The following is a 16295-nucleotide window of genomic DNA, read 5'->3' as shown; positions in this document are numbered from 1 at the left end:
ACATTTTAAAAGATGATGATTTAATTATGTGCCATTGTATGATATATTTGACAATACAACACCGTCTTCAGAGTCTTAAGATAAAGAGTGTACTTCTAACAATGGTTTTAGATAACAAAAAAAACCCCATTAAAATATTGTTTGTGCTTAAGCCGAATCCCTATTAAGTTATCAGCCATTGAATCTTAAAATAAGCAATGTAATGCTGGTAATTCAATTCAGTTTATTTATATAGTGTCAATTCACAACACAAGTCATCTAAACTTTACAGTTCAACCAGATCATACAGTCAAATTGATTAAAAGTTTTCTAAGGAAAACCAGTTGATTGCATTGGCTCAAATGCAATCCCTTACACTAAGCATGCTTGTAGCGACAGTGGAGAGGAAAAACTCCCTTTTATCAGGAAGAAACCTCCAGCAGAACCAGGCTCAGTGTGAGCCGACTGGGGTTCAAGGATGTTATTAAACAGTTATAAATAATGTTTATATTTAAAATCAATTAATGGCAAACAAGCAAGGCCGAGAAGTTTCATCTGACCAATATTTGCCTCATGCTCCATTAATGACTGCCTCAAAGACTTCAGAGATTAAGAAACATAGAACACATGACCTTATAGATATGTAATTTTTGAGAATGTAATATATTTGTGTCTTTTATTTTTTGCTTTTGTTTCTGAAATAGCTTTACATCTCAAATACAATTGCACATATTGACTCTTGGGGGTAGATGAAGATCTTACATTCGACACTGATCTCATCAGTTTGTGATAATTGGCCAAAAATTGTTTCCCTATAGTAATTACTCCCTTTTGTTGATAATAAGCATCTGCAATGTCTGCAGCAACCTTGTGGGATACTGATAACCAAATGCTTCAGTGTTGACACTTATTGTACAGTGCAGGGTGTTTCTATAGCTCAGTCAGAGGCTGATATTGGAGTGACTGTCTAGGACTGTGAACAGAGGCCTACTGTGCATTGTGTGCCAGCCATGTCTGTACAGACTAGTGTCTTAGAGGGACTGAGTAATGAATTTATAGTCCATCTGGCTCCAAAAAACTGCACAGAACGGTTGTTTCTTGACAGCTAGATGTATAGATTAGAAAAGTATTTTTTTTCAGTCAGTATTGTACTTCTATTTTTACCAATGTCACTTAAATCAGCTTAGCAAAAAAAACAATTTTCTGTCTCAATTTATTTTGTATGCAACGCCTTGTTAGTTTAACCTTTTTATACTACAGTTGTTCACTCAAAATTATAAACAAGCATCAAGTAAATTTAGAAAATAATAAAATGTATACACTCAAAAATGAGTTTTATGCTATTGAAATAAACTAAGTGGTTCACTATACTGCTCAGAAGGTCCATTAAAATCAGACTTTTCTCTTATGCTAATAATCCAAAAGGTACCACAATGTCTTCAGGGACTGACACTCGGTTTTTCATAAACCTCCTTCTTTATACTTGTATATCATACATTTCTGTTTTGATATTTTTGTAAAGGGAAGACTAGAAGATTTCCATTCTTATACTATATGAAAATCACCAGAGTTTAGATTACCAGTTAAATAAATATATTTTATTTTTTACCAAAATCCAGCCAGAGCACAAAAGACATGTGTAGGACAGTGTGCTATGACACAATGATTAAAAAATAAGATGATTCCAGTTTGTCAAAAAAAAGTTGTAAATAGTAAAATAAGATGCCTTTTTAGCAGTTTGCCGTCAGCAGCCTGTACTGGTAATAAGTGTAAAAGCAGCACTTTCCAGCTTCGTGAGACAGACGTTTCATAAACAGTTACCCATCGATTGGTAGTCATCTTATTGCAGTTGTCTACTCTTATTGGGATATTTCTTTAAGACTGACATCAGTGTTAAATCCAGCACTTTCATGACAAAGGTCAAAGCACTAAAGAAGAGGGACATGCAATCACGAAGGTGAATTATTCACAGATAAAAAAAACATCCCATTGATAATCCTTTGATGAGACCAAAAGTTTATTTATGTTTGTATACTCCAAAATCATATTTTACAGCTGTTTTTGGATGTTTGAAGTATTTTCTATTGCGAAAAGAACACAAAAGTATTGCTGTTATTAAGTTCTACTTTAAGCAACAATGATGGATTGTAGCCAAGCAATGATGAATTATGTATTTTTTCCTGGTTGTGTCGTCATTGTAATAACGTCAATGGAAGGATGACACTGTAAGTCTACATCCCCAATTCATTAGGCACATCTATTAAAGGTCCCCTACTATGTAAAATTCACTTTTTACAGTCATGTGTGTCCTGAACCCTGTGCATAAGGTTCACCAAATAAAAAATTATCACCTCTATCATTGCCCTTCTCCATCTCCTAGCTAATTTGTGCTCAAAATTGTATGTTTGAAATGAACACCCTTTTTGATGTCATTAGGGGAAATGAGCTGTCCATAGCCATCTCTAGCACCCAAAGGGTGAGACTATGGCCTTTATCTAATGCAATATTTGCTTCTATCCGCTATCTCTATGAACTAAAGCCATAGAGCTTATTCAGAGGAGGGAACATTTTGGTAAATGCTGCCTACTCTGAGAGGAATTCTATATTCATATTTCTGCACTTCTAGAAAAACATGATCTGAGGTTCTCAGTGTTAATATTTTTTATTTTCAAATTTAGCTTTATATGAGACCTTTATTACGGCTTACTGTTGATTGTAAAAGTCTAGCTCTCTCCCTTTCTTGCAGCCTTAATGATTCACAGATTCTTATTGACATATAAAAAATAAAGTTTCTTTTTTAACATGGCTTTTAGTAAAATCAGAATTAAGTTATCAGCTTTATTTAAAGAAAAATCTATTGTGGTTATAGGCAATATCTGACCCAGAGCTTGGCTGATTGTCTTGTCAGACTTATCACTTAAGTCTGAATATTTAACTCTTGAGTCTTTTGTTGCTTTGTTTCCCCCCAGCCATGGATGCTTCTATTAGCTTCTGCTTTCCCTCATCTTTTCTTCCCCCCTCTTCAGACTTTGACTCTAATAATGTGTTCATTAACAATCATAACTAGCCGACCATTGATTAAAAGACTCTGCTGTCTGTTGGATCTAATATTCTGCTACAGCAGTTAGCCTTTCAGTCTAGCATAAAACGGTGCGTCAGGGGTTTCAAAGTTTGCACACAGTGAAACCTTAAAGCAATGCATGTTTAATTTTTTTTAAAATAGACTGTTTATCACAGGTTTTCTATGACCGACTGATCCAGGAAATTATTAACATATTCCAATCATGTTCCCTCTGTAAACAGACCATAGTGTGTTGTCAATGCAACCTACGGTAGTAGTGGTCATATGGGAATCAGTTATTAAAAACTGACTGGATATTTATTTCTATGCTGACTGATTACATATCAAGTCAAACACTTGTCACCTGCAGCCAATTTCCCATTTATCTCTAAAGCATCTTTTCTGTCAGCTGCACCTGGCCTGGCTTTACTCCTCCATCCAACCAATTTTTCAACATTTGCATTATTGCCTTTTCAGGAGCTGTACCAAATTTCTTTCATCCCAACTCAGGAGTTGGAAAGATCAGAGACAAAGAAGGCTAAAAAAAGCCAGAAATGATACTGAAAAAACAGGAATGGAAACATTTGAAAATTAGTTTGGAAGAATAGAGGCAGGCATAGTGGAGCTGATGGAAAAGGGGCTTATTATTAGCAGGAAGTATTTTGTTAAAATCTTTTTCCAAGAAAAAAAAAGTATAAAGGTCTCTTGTAGTTATTAAATAAATAAACATATATATTGTTTATTTTTATTTTTATGGCTGACTCTCTAATGCAGAGGCATTTTAGTGAGATGTTTTCTCTTTGTGGAGTCACTATCTGTGCCGGGCAGTCGTGATATTGGGATGGAAATCTGAGGTGTTGAATCTAGCTCTCCTGTCTGCCTCCCACTGGAGCATGATAAGCAGCTCTCATTGCAGTCTAGCTCAGCAGCTTACACAAGCTCGCCATGAGGCAGTTGTCGGAGAACTGTGAAGCCACAAAAGCCTTATCAGCATGTTTGTCTGGAATTAAAGTGGCATTTTGACGATTTAAGGTCCTCACTTACCCCTTTGGGGCCTTCCAGAGTGCATGCTGGGCAGACTGGATGAATAAATCGTGGGATGTCAACTGCATGTAAAAAAGCCTACCTTCAGTCAACTAGCTAATCCTCTAATTAATCAGTAGCCAGAAGTAACCCTGTTTGCTCACACAGACGCACATTGTTTCTTTGAGAAGATTTAGTCATAAAACCTTCACAGGGATCCGCTTGTGAAAAAGTCGACGTTGCAGAGAAGATGATTTGTGCAGCATCAAGCATGATGATGCAGTTTTGGTTAGAAATACTTTAGTGTAAATTGTAACCTTACGAAGTAACTGGTTGGAAATTGAGTGGGGTGTGTGCCTGTAAAGCAGTGTGTTCTGTGTAATTGCACCTTCAAGGGTTACATCCTGGATCATGCTGAAGCACTATTTACACTATTTATGTTTATACCTCTTTGTATTAGTCACACTTTATGCCCCTCTCTGTATTTTTTTTTCTTAACATATTTTTTTTCAATTGGGGGAACTATATCTCATTCTGTTTCTGTTAGTATTGGTCCTCCATGTGTTTACATTTTGTGGCTTCATTTGGAACCTGTGTTTATAGCACTTTAATTTAAGAGGTTAAATAGAACCAAAATAACCCAGTAAGGCTCAGATGATTATAATTTGGTTTAGGAAAAAAAAAAGGCCAGAGCCGCATTTTAGGACTTTATTTTTAGTTTTTTTTTTTAAGAGCTTAAAAGATAAGTTTAGAAGGTGATTTAAAGGTGGCACGCACCATGATAAGAATGAAATACTTTGCCCTGTCATTAAGGCAGTTTTCAAGGCAACATTATATAAATTATTTCCTTTTTGTTGTATTTAAGACTTTTGGATACTTTGTAGAGGGAAGTTGCTGATCATTTTAAATTAAATAGTAAAATATCCATTGGTGTTTGGCTCGAATATCAAGTTTTAATTCTGACTGCAACAATCTTGATGGAACACCTTCTGCTTCAGTAAAATCCCTTTAAAACATGTAACATAACAGTTTCACCTTTTTAATGAGCCTGCAGTAACTATGAGATAAAAAGTACAGCGGCCCTGCTCCCACACTGGGTGGCTAAATAATACACGGCAGCAGTGGGAGGAGTGGCCAGTCGATACTGGTCTGGTGGAAAGATTTAGATAAGACTTTCAAGGTAACTGAAAGTTCGTTTTTGGTCTTGTGGTTAAACCAAGTCCTATGACAAGACATGAAAGGGACAGCGACTGGTTTTCTTGCCTTGTATTGACGCTGTTGAAATTAGTCTTCATTGTAAAGTTGGTTTGTATTTTTCTTAGAATGACCTTAAAGATAGGCAAACAAAGTTTTTTGGATTAATAAAATCACTAAGCAGTTTTGGACTTAATGATTTAGAAATCAGTAGATGACCTTCAAAGATAACTGATACCCTTGCCAGTAGTTAAAGTAATAACCACTTTTGTATTGAAATGTAAGTACAGACAAATATTCCTGTTAAAAAAAAAAAGACTTAAGCTGTTATATATATATATATATAGATATGTGGATGCACTGTATACACCCTATGCACCTTTTCCTCCTTCTGGTATCTTCTTTTGACTATTGAGACTGTGACATTAACAAAGTCCATCTTATCTTATCAGACACAGTATCTTGTAATACGATAGCAATAATAAGCCCAACTACAAAAACTTGCATCTATCCAACTGGAGTGTAGTCCTGGTTGACTTTATCATTACCAGCCATTTTTTTTGTTTTTAGCACCTACTATAATGGGTTTTTTTGAGCACATACTGTCAAATCATCATGAACACAACAGCCTTTATTGTGCTTATGCCATGCCTTGCTTAGCTGTTTATTGACAAAGAAGATTTGGCTTTTGGGTTCTTGTTTTTGGAGCCTCCCATGAGTATGTATTGATGCCTGGGAATATTTTTCTATGTTTTGCTATCCTCTTACAATATCCTTTCAGATCTGGATAGTTCATCAATATACTAGTGCCTTGGGGAAATTGTTTTACCCTATACCTCTTCACTGACTTCATTTGCTTTGATTTGGAGTCATTTGTGATGACAGATATATTACACTCAAGGTTCTTTTTGTTATTTTTTTGCACCGCTTGTGAAGGAAATTGCTTATAAATAGCAGGTTAAGATGGTGGTAAAAGGCATTTCTACTGCACATTGTTTACAGTAAGATAAGATCTCTATTTTTCCTGTAACTGTTTCTTCATTTAGCTTTCCCTGACTTTGTAAATAACACCTAAAAGTCAAACAATATTATATGGAACAAACTAATTAACAACTCATCGTCGTCATTGTGTGCAAGTGCCTGAGGATTACATTTACATAATGAAATATGATACGTGCTCCTGCTGTAATTTCATTAGAAACCGTTTTTTTTGATCAAATAAATTTATGCAAGTAAGGAAATTTCTCCTTTTGGAAGTACATGGAGCTACTCCTGTATATTAAAGTAACAAACATCTTAATTTGGATCAACAGTGTATCCCACCTGGTTCACCAGGCATTAGGATTGCTAGTAGTTATGTAACCAGTAGCAGCAAACATGGTAAACTACTACCCTGTTTAAATTTTGCCACAAGTTGCAATCTATTACCTGAACGCACACGATCAACCCAGCATTTACTGTAGGATGTTTTTATTATTAGAGAGGATATTTAAGTTGTTTTAATAAGATTAAAATGTTTTAACTTTATCATTAATGTTTAAATAGGTTTAGGGGAAGTAATCATCTTTAGTATCAGCACTACATTGAAGACACTGGACAAGCTCATTGGACTAGTTTACAATATTCTGAAAAAAACAAACAAACAATACAGCTTAAAGTTACTTGCATTAGCTTATTTTTATTTATTAATTTTATATATGAGAAATAAAATCTGGCTGTATTTGAGTGCTTTTTGGTTCCTCCTAAAGGTGCGTTTCTAGTACATTAATTTTAGAAGAGGAATATAGTACTAAGTCCAAAAACTACCCAAAATGTGTCATAAATATAATTTATTAAAGACACAAATTCAGGGCTTCAAATAACAACTGGATGATTCTTCTTTGTAATGTGAAACATAATTTTTTAATGTTGAACATTTTGTGCTGCACCTTTATGGTGGCCATTTGAGTTGTTAACACTTTCAACTCCTAAGTGTAATTTTGATTTATAGCTTTTTTTTGGTTTGGTTTCCATCAGTTATTAAGCTCATTATTCATGTAAAAAAAAAAAAAAAAAAAACTAAACCAAAATGATGGATTATATAAAAACTACAAAAGCTTTGAATGGGCCGTCAGTTTTCAGTTCTGAACAATCTAAGCAGCTCAAGATAATCACATTGGAGTTTGTTAGGCTGCTAATGGCTCCATCTCAGTTTGTTAAATCTGAGCTGAAACCGGAGATGTGCTGCACACCAGCCAGCTGTTGCCCTCTGATACCACTTCTTCGTTTCTATCACATACACCTTTGATCATACAGACAGCATCAATGAAGATCCATCCCACCCTTTCCATTTTCATTGCTGAGCCTTGTTATGATCACTCAGCAAGCTAAATGTGTTGAAATAAGGGTTAATTAGTCCAAGAATAAATTAATCTCATTGCCAGTTGTGAAATGGTTTGCTGTGAGCAAGCAAAGGTCAACAGCTATTCTGGGCTGTATAATGCTGGGTCTGTTCTCCAGGACGTGGCATACATATACACGCCCTGTCACAAGTCACATGGGGTTCATAGATAATAAACAACACAGATATTTATTTATACATTGCGTTACATCATCTCAGCTGTCCATCTTGCTCATAGTATCAAATGACTCTCACTCTCTCTCTTCACCATGCACTCATGTGTTAAGATTTTTCATTTAAGCAAACTGGAGTACTTTATTTAAATAAATGACATGCTAACACGCTTTGTCATCTGATTTTTTTTTCCTTTCTGATTCACTGTTCAATAAGCCATTTCTAGACAGCGTCGATGAGCGATGACACCCTGTGTCTGATGGCTATCCTTACCTCTTCTCCAGTCCAGAAGGAATAAATTCTGTATTTATTTCCTCTTCATTACGCCCTTCCAAACCAATATATCGTAAAATATATGATATTGTAAATACACATGTCATCAAAGATATTACTTCAGGTGGAAATATGGAAACTGACACCAAGGCTTTCAAAATAAAAGTAGTTTAAAAAGGAAAACACATAACATCTTATCTCATAAGTGTCAGGCTGCTCAGGATGTGGTTCTGTTTTTTTTTTTTTTTCAACTTCTGCAACATTAATCAAATCTCTACGCCTTTTATTCGCAGTAATATAGAGATACTGCTATTTAAATTTGTTATATTTGGTAGAGCTTTTTCTTTGTCAGTTTGAATAAGAAGCCACTAATGGCTTGCTTCTTACTTCCACTAATTTATTTATTCAGTGTAGACGCCAAAGCATCCCCATGGTAAGTGAGTTAGGAAATCCTGGGAGATATTGATGCTGTCATTCATTCATTCAAAGAACCATAGCCTTTTACACATTGTTCTTCCTTTATTCAAGATTTTAAGGAAGAGCACTAAATTATATGTATGGAGGCTCAGGAAAACCTTGGTGATGAAAAAAAAAAAAATGCTTCATCAGGCACTCTCCGCTTGGCCCTGGTCGTTTACACAGCTACAGCTTAGCCCATCTGCTCTGAATAAAGATGACTCCTAAGTACATGGAGCTGCCATAAGCCTGTGTTTCCCATTGTAAGCTGTTGTAAAGGGTCCTGCAGCTTGCTGCCATCTGTTTTTTTTCCTACTTTTTTTTCCTCCGTCATTATTTATATATTTAGTATTTTCTGTCTCACTGCTCTTCACTATGGCCTGACTTGTGTGAGACATGCTTATCTGTTTTCATGTGGGAGCTGGATGACGCTGCAGCAGTTCCCCACTCCACCTCCCTAGCCAGTCACGTGTTCCACTCCCACAGGCTTCCACTCCTCTCTATCGCCTCTTGTCTTCCACTCAGTTTCTTCATTGTTGCTTCAGTAGTTGTATTTCTGCTCGCCGTGATGTCTCCGGTTTTGACTAAATGATCAGATCAGAGAATATTTCTGAAATAATTTTTGTATTGAGTTAATATTGTATTTAGTTTAAGTGAAACCCAACTTGATTATAAGAAGTAAATTAGGGGTAATTTTTATTTAAGAGAAACACACTCGTCGAGCTGTTCTTTATTTATTCATATTTTCTTTGAATTCTGTTAGATGGTTTTGGCAAACGTTTTTTTTTTTCTCTTTATAGAAACCAAAAAACAAAAAGGATAAACTTTGAAATACAGTTTAGCTGTAAATTGAGCAATTATGATGCTGTTAATATTTATTCATGCAAGCATATTATTTTTTTATGCCAAAACATTTTGACAGTATATATTAGTTGAAGCATTACTAGATGGAAAAAAGTGAAGCTACAAGTGTAAATACATAGTATAAATAGATAAAGTATTTTAACCTTTAACCCTTATTTCCTTATGATTCCAGAATTTAAGTAGTAGATTATCAATAATTTTGTCTACCAAAATCCATCAGTGCATCCTTCCCTGGTCCCCAGCAACCTGATCCAGATATGATACAGAGATCAGGTTGCTGGGGCAACAGATAACAGAGAGAACCCAGACATCCTTTTTTCATCAGCATATTTTTGCTATGTAGTAAGGTTCCTCAAAACCAGCCTCATTCCAGGTCTGGTTTCCTGCACCTTTTGGCTGTGCCTTAGTTTCAACACGCCTGGGCAAAATAATCAGGTCATTAGCAGGTCTCTGGAGAACTTGACTCCTTGCTGAGGAGGTCATGTTAGCCATTTGATTGAAGTGTGTGGAAGCAGAAGCACATCCAAAAGGTGCAGGACATCGGACCCAGAGGGCCGGAATTTAGGAACCCTCCTATTTATAGCCCCTCCAAGGAGTCCTGGGTCTCCACTGGGGCCTATTCCAAGTGGAACATGCCTGGAGAGCCTCTGAAGGGAGTCTCTTTTGGGGTGTAGTACTCAGATGCTGGAACCACCTAGACAGGCTCCTTTTGATGTGGAGTAGCTCTGCTCTAAGCCCTCTGTGTCTGATGGCTTTCCTTACCTTTTCTCCAGTCCAGCCAACCTCTAGAGGAAGCTCATTTTTTGGCGGCTCCTATCAGAGATCTCTTCCACTCTTAAGGCTGATTTATACTACGAAACTAGGTCGTCTGCGTAGGTGTCGCAGTGTGGGTAGAGACGTCCCCGCCCCCTCCGCAGACACTCTGCTGCACCTCTCCCAAATTGTAGGTGACCGCAGACAGGAAGCCTCTGATTGGTCAATTCTACCTCCGCTCTACACTATGCATATTTCCTGTTTGGTACCTTACTGGCTTGTTTTGTTTGTATGACCTCCATTGTGGGAAAACAACTCATGAAGATGGACTAGTTAGAGCGAGGATCCCCTCTCTTTTTCGCCCTCATGTCCCTCCGTTGTCAAACTTGCCCCCACTTCCTCACTGCCTCAGCCGTATCTAGAACCACAGCTAGTTCGTGATTTTCCCCTTTACGTTGTGGCGTGGAATAAACATAGTGCAGACCACGCTTCAAAATTGGGCATGAATCAAAAATGTCTGCGTCACACCTGCAACAAGTTCACTGCGACACACTGCTGCGGGAGTATAACCAGCCCTTTAGTCTTTTTCCCCTTTTATTGTCTTTGTGCAACACAATTTACAGAAGTTAAGTCTGGTCCATATGAGGTTGTTGGGTATTATGAATCTAAAGGAAGAGAGAACTGTATAACTGTATTGATATAATAAAACCATATAATATTAGCAGTGGGAAAAATTCAACTCTTAAATAAAAACTGGGGGACCCCATTCTATTAAAAAGCTTTTTGAATATTTGTGCTAATTTAGATTTGTAGATCGAAGCGCCTTTTCAGTTAATCGATTATTTTAAGGAGCTTGTGGCAAATAACATCTCCCTTTCTCTTCGGCTCTGTATAGAATAAATCAAGTGCTAATAGACTGTTAGCAGGCATCTCTCTGGTTATCTGTATGGGTAGAACCTAGGGCTGAGCGAAATGACAAAAAAATAAAATCTCGTTTTTATTTTCTTTTTTTTGTAATCTTGGATGATTATGGTTTTAATCGATTTTACTTGAAGTATTAAAAACTACATGTATGTATTTTAAAATATATTGTGCAAAGTGACAAATATTTAGCCAACATAAACGTATTGTAAATAAAATGTAAACTTAAAATTCATAACATCAATTTTGTGCAAGTAAAACAAATGTTCCCCCAACAATAATTGTACAAATTACATCTATATATTTATACAAGTGGAAAAAAAAAAAAAGCTTAATTTGCTGAAATATAGAATTTATCGAACTGTCAATAACCTGTATTTATCTTCTGGGAAGTAGGCAGTTTGTAAACAGAAGCTGTTGAGAGCCCAGTTCATGTCGATATAATTAAAAGTTACACTCATGAATGGCTGAAGAGTTCGACTGAACCAAATGTCTGCAGTAGTTGCAAAAACAAAGCAGAGTTCAACTTTTCACAGTGCGCTTATAGTGTTTCATTCTACAGTTTTGGTAGCGCAAACTCCGCAAAGTATTTTTGCGACTCAGTGTGTCATTTTGCATCACACACTTTTAGCATGTGAAGGAAGCCAGGCTTCTCTACTATGTATATGGGCACCATCTCCATCCCTATATGAACAGCCACAGCATTGATCATCTGCCTCCACCGTACACTACACATACGTATGGCACCGCTTTAGAAAAATTAGGCGGCCAAGGTTTGTGGTCTTTTCCTTTCGTGAACGTGCTACCTAAGCTGCGAGCGCTGCTCCCATTCTGTGGGCTGCCTTTGCCAGAGATGCTGAAACAACTTATTTGCACAATACTGTAGTCTGCTCCACATCAGCATTGTCAAAGCTGAACCACTTCCAAATAATCAATGAAACACAAGTCCTTTTTCTATCGCTGCCATGGCGTGAGTAAACAGTGCAGCATGCTATCGGGCGGAAGGAGGAAATAGGTGGAAGCAAACGCGCAAGTATAAAAAGCAGAAGAAAAAACTTCCTCGATTTTACGATTTAGGAAAATTTCATACAGTGGAGTTTTAAAAACATGAATTATCTGATTAATTCAATTTATTGTCCAGCTCTAGTAGAACTTCTAACTGTAGGAAAGTACAAGCTCAAATTTTTGCACCATGATTTTCTGTTTTTTTTTTCTATGGACATAAATCTTTTAAAAACCTGATATTCTGTAACTGAAGTGAGAAAACATTTAATAGCCTTCTTTCAGATTACTGAGTGCCTCAAAAATGTATATATAATTTAACATGTTAGGTCTAATTTGTCTGATTTTCTTATTTTTTATTTTTTTTAGATTCAAGTCAAGCATGTGCCACATGTTGACACAAGAATGTTATGATTCGTTTAATGAATTCAATTGAGTACTGTATGTGAACCCATCCACTGTTCTGACTGACCCACAGGGCCTACAGAATCCTTCCTGTAGAATTAATCATGTCGAATATTAAAGATTAAGGCAGATTAGGGGCAAGGAATTAAGTTGATTGTGTTAGTTCTAACCTCCCCAGGTTTGTCTGAAATGCCCTTGTCATCACCAAAGTGGGGCTAATCAGATTACATTTTAGGTTGCGGGGCGTCAGCTGGCAACACAATGAAGCAGAGGGCTTGTAGGGTTGGCTATCTGCTATGTCATCACAAAAGCCTGCCATGGAGCAGCTTAAAATACTTTTTATGCAACCACATTTCACACAATCTGGCCCAGGACTTCAGTCAAACAATACATTAAACCCTAAGTCACTTAAGTGTTTAATGGGTATATTTATTGTCCTTTCACAAGTGAGGCTGTATATTCTTTTCATTAATGAATGATCAAATAAAATGAATACAAATTTGCATTGTAAGTTGATATTTTTTTTTTATGCATTAAATTTGGTTTATTAACCATTCCCCTGTTTTTCTCTTGTAGGAACCCATAAAGTCCAGGGCACCACAGCTCCATTTGGAGTACAGATTTTACAAACAGTTGGGAAATTCAGGTAAGAGAATTGTAGCCCCAAATGAAGGGCACAACGATTTCACGTTTAATGTTCTGCAACTTTTTTAGGTTACACAATATAGAAAATAGACATTGCTTCCATTTTCTGAGACGGTTACTGCAACATTCCCAACATCAATTGTATAGTATTTCGATGTTTTCACACAGATGTTCTTTGAAGAATAACTTTTCCATTGTTAACAGTCTACACTTCCACCAACAGGAAGGGATGTTTTTTCTGCACATAATGTTTTGAAGATCAATTTTCCTGTGTTCAGTTAGCCTTTAGTAATCGCTTTTAAGGAGTGCCATGTCATGTTTCTAAATTTGTAGAAAAGCTTTTCTTTCATTGTCTAATTTATCTGATTTAATTATTTAGCTAAAAAGAAAACTTTATCCATTATTGGTTTTATATTATTTATCCATTTTCTGATCCTGGGTCATCTCTCAATAAATGGACTTTGTGATAGTCATAATTAAAATGATATCATGCAAGTTTAGATTTTGATTATCTAATCTGTCCTTTTATGCATTGGCATAAAAGTATTTTATTTGTTTATAATTTGAAAGGAGTTTAGCTTGGATCCAACTAGTTAACAGTATCAACAAAAAGCTATTTTTGTTTTAAAACCCATGTTGTGAATTTGTAAGAGCATGGTTTAACGGCTAATTTTTCATCTTGCTCATAAAGGTTTATTTTCATCTTGCTCATAAAGTGTGTGTCCTCTGGTTAAATTTAGCTACACGTGCAAACTTCTTGGCTCCTTGTATCAATTCAAAAGTCCTCCAGTGTTGATAAGAAGTCGGGGCTTTAGGGTAGTCCTTGACTATTTTTAGCTGAGTCTCTGCAAGCAGTCAAGCAATTATGGTGTCTACTTGGATATCCTCCCCAGTCTTGGTATCCCCTGACTCAGTGATTAACTGGGTGCTATCTACAATGTTGAGATCAGAAAAATAAATCTAACATTCATTGCTGACAAGAACCTTTTTTTTTTGGCTCATCTTGTTTTAATTCATCATTTTTACATGCCAGCCAATGTTCATCGTTGTTTACCAAGACATGCACAAACCAGACACTTCCTGTATTGTACTTGTCACATTGAGTGCTGTTACCCATTGTTGTGTTCACTCAGGTGTTCCAGCTGGTTTCAGCTTTCTGATGTATTGATATCAACAAGTAAATTACCCATGAAAATTTTAAGAATGAAAAGTTGATTATTTCTAAGATTATTTAAAATTAGATTTTTCCTCTCTTTTGGACAAACAGTTGAATTAAACAAATTCATAATTGTCTCACATTTTCCCTTTTTATCAAAATATCATAGGATTTCCCCCCAAATCTTGGATTAATTATACCCATATTCTTTTCTGTTCTCCCTCTCTGTCATTGGATGGTTGTTGTCTTAGCTAATGTGAAATTGAAAAAAAAAAAAAAAATCATGATTGATTAACGGCAAATACTTTTTATTGTATAACATTGTCAATTTCAGTTTGACAGTGAATGGATCATATCAACATTTTCAGATGCTGTCTGTTTCAACTAAATGCTGGTGGGCAGAATTGTACAATTATTGGAGCAGCACAGAACTAATCCAAATTCCCTGCAGGCTGTACTTTAGACACCCTTCTCTGAAAGATGTCACCTTATTGTTAAATGAAGCTAACATGTATGTCAATTAATGTCAGTTAAAGGCAGCTGCCCTCTGAAGGTTCTAGAGGTTTGTTAGAGAACATTAGCGAACAGTGGCAGAATCTGTTAATACCCATTGTTAGATAAAAACTTCAACAATCTATCCAGAGGCGTCAAAGAAGGTTCTGTTTCCCAGAACCAATGAATGGCACCCTCCTAATGACAAAATATAGTGTGAGCAGCGTTATACCTTTTCTCAGCATGGGCAGGCAAGCAATATATGCTTTGACATGCAGTGTTGGAATCTAAAATCGGTTAGGGTAGGTATTATACAGGTAGAGGAAGGCTAACTTAACTATGTAGCATGGGAGGAATCAAGACGATAAATCTACTTATGTTGTCAACTTGGCTAAATGGGGACATGTGACCCTGTTAGTCCTGCCCTGCCCAAGAGCCTCAAATATGTCATAGTGTGGACTACTCAGCACTTAATGCCAGCAGGAGCTTATCTGCACACTCTTAATTCTGTCTTGGTCTAAACACATCCCAGCTGTTGGGTGCTGCCTCCTACTTTACAGGTTATTGTCAAAATTAACAGAGACACAGTTTCTGGTATTTCTGTTATAGCAAACCAGAAACCTTCTCAGGATTATCTGGTTTTTGAAATAGATTGTTTTTATATGGACTCTTGCATACCAGTGTATTCATGTTAAACCGGGAAATGTTGTATTATGTATGATATAGCACATGTCCTCTGTCTGTCAGATTTCGCTGTTCATGTAGGATAGCCTCCAGTTAGTGGTTGACTAGACTCCTAAAGTTACATGTTTGTGGTTATATATGTTAAACTGACTTCATATGCTGGAATTCATTTATGGGTTTTAGCATTTAGGCCTGTTTAGACTGATGTTATTTATTATTGGAGCTATAAAGGATCTTTTCCGATTAATTTCCATGGCTTTCAATAATGCGTGTTACCATCAACCTTTTATTTGTGGATTTTGAAGTATTTTATTAATAGAGCTTGACAAAAATGGCAAAAAAAATGTGGAATTTAAATAAACTTGGAATAAACTTAATTGATTTCAGCAAAAAGGTTTTTACACTTGCTTGAGACGGTCTTTGACTTTTTTTGTAAATTTTATGAGATGAAAAAACATTTTTCTTATAAGTTCTAAAGTAGTAAATATTTACCTCGCATGAGTGATTAGCTGTTGAAGGCAGCGTTAGGTTCATATTTCTCTCTCGACGTCCCCGGATGGCATGAAACATTAGCTAATACGAGCTAACTAAATAAATTAAGTAAAATTTGCCTAATTGAAACACAATTGTTAAAACCTTGTTCCGTTCCTGATCTGGGATCTGTAATTATTTGCTTACTGTACTTTCTGTTTACCGCAGCCACATTGTGCTTTGCATCACCTTATTTTCCCCAACGGCTGGAAATGCATCTAAATCACATGTTCTTTTTTTTTTTTTTTTTTTTTTTTTTTTTTTTTTTTTTTTTCAAAGTCTCATTTCTGGATTGCTTTCTA

The 16295-nt window shown here is 36.1% G+C and overlaps 1 protein-coding gene across 4 annotated transcripts in view; it reads left to right on the top strand.

Moving 5' to 3' along the window:
- Positions 1-16295, top strand: part of LOC107094690 (casein kinase I) — a 54734-nt gene that overhangs the window by 20852 nt on the left and 17587 nt on the right. For all 4 annotated transcript variants that reach the window (XM_015390473.1, XM_015390471.1, XM_015390472.1 and 1 more), the window contains exon 3: positions 13062-13131. In XM_015390473.1, the coding sequence (XP_015245959.1) occupies positions 13062-13131 (70 nt within the window). The remainder of the gene's footprint in view (positions 1-13061; positions 13132-16295) is intronic.

The sequence above is a fragment of the Cyprinodon variegatus genome, unplaced genomic scaffold (assembly GCF_000732505.1).
Source record: "Cyprinodon variegatus isolate N-32 unplaced genomic scaffold, C_variegatus-1.0 Scaffold501, whole genome shotgun sequence".
NCBI classification, from domain to species: domain Eukaryota; kingdom Metazoa; phylum Chordata; class Actinopteri; order Cyprinodontiformes; family Cyprinodontidae; genus Cyprinodon; species Cyprinodon variegatus.
Note: the sequence above shows the minus strand (reverse complement) of the source record. Positions and strands in the feature narration are given on the sequence as shown.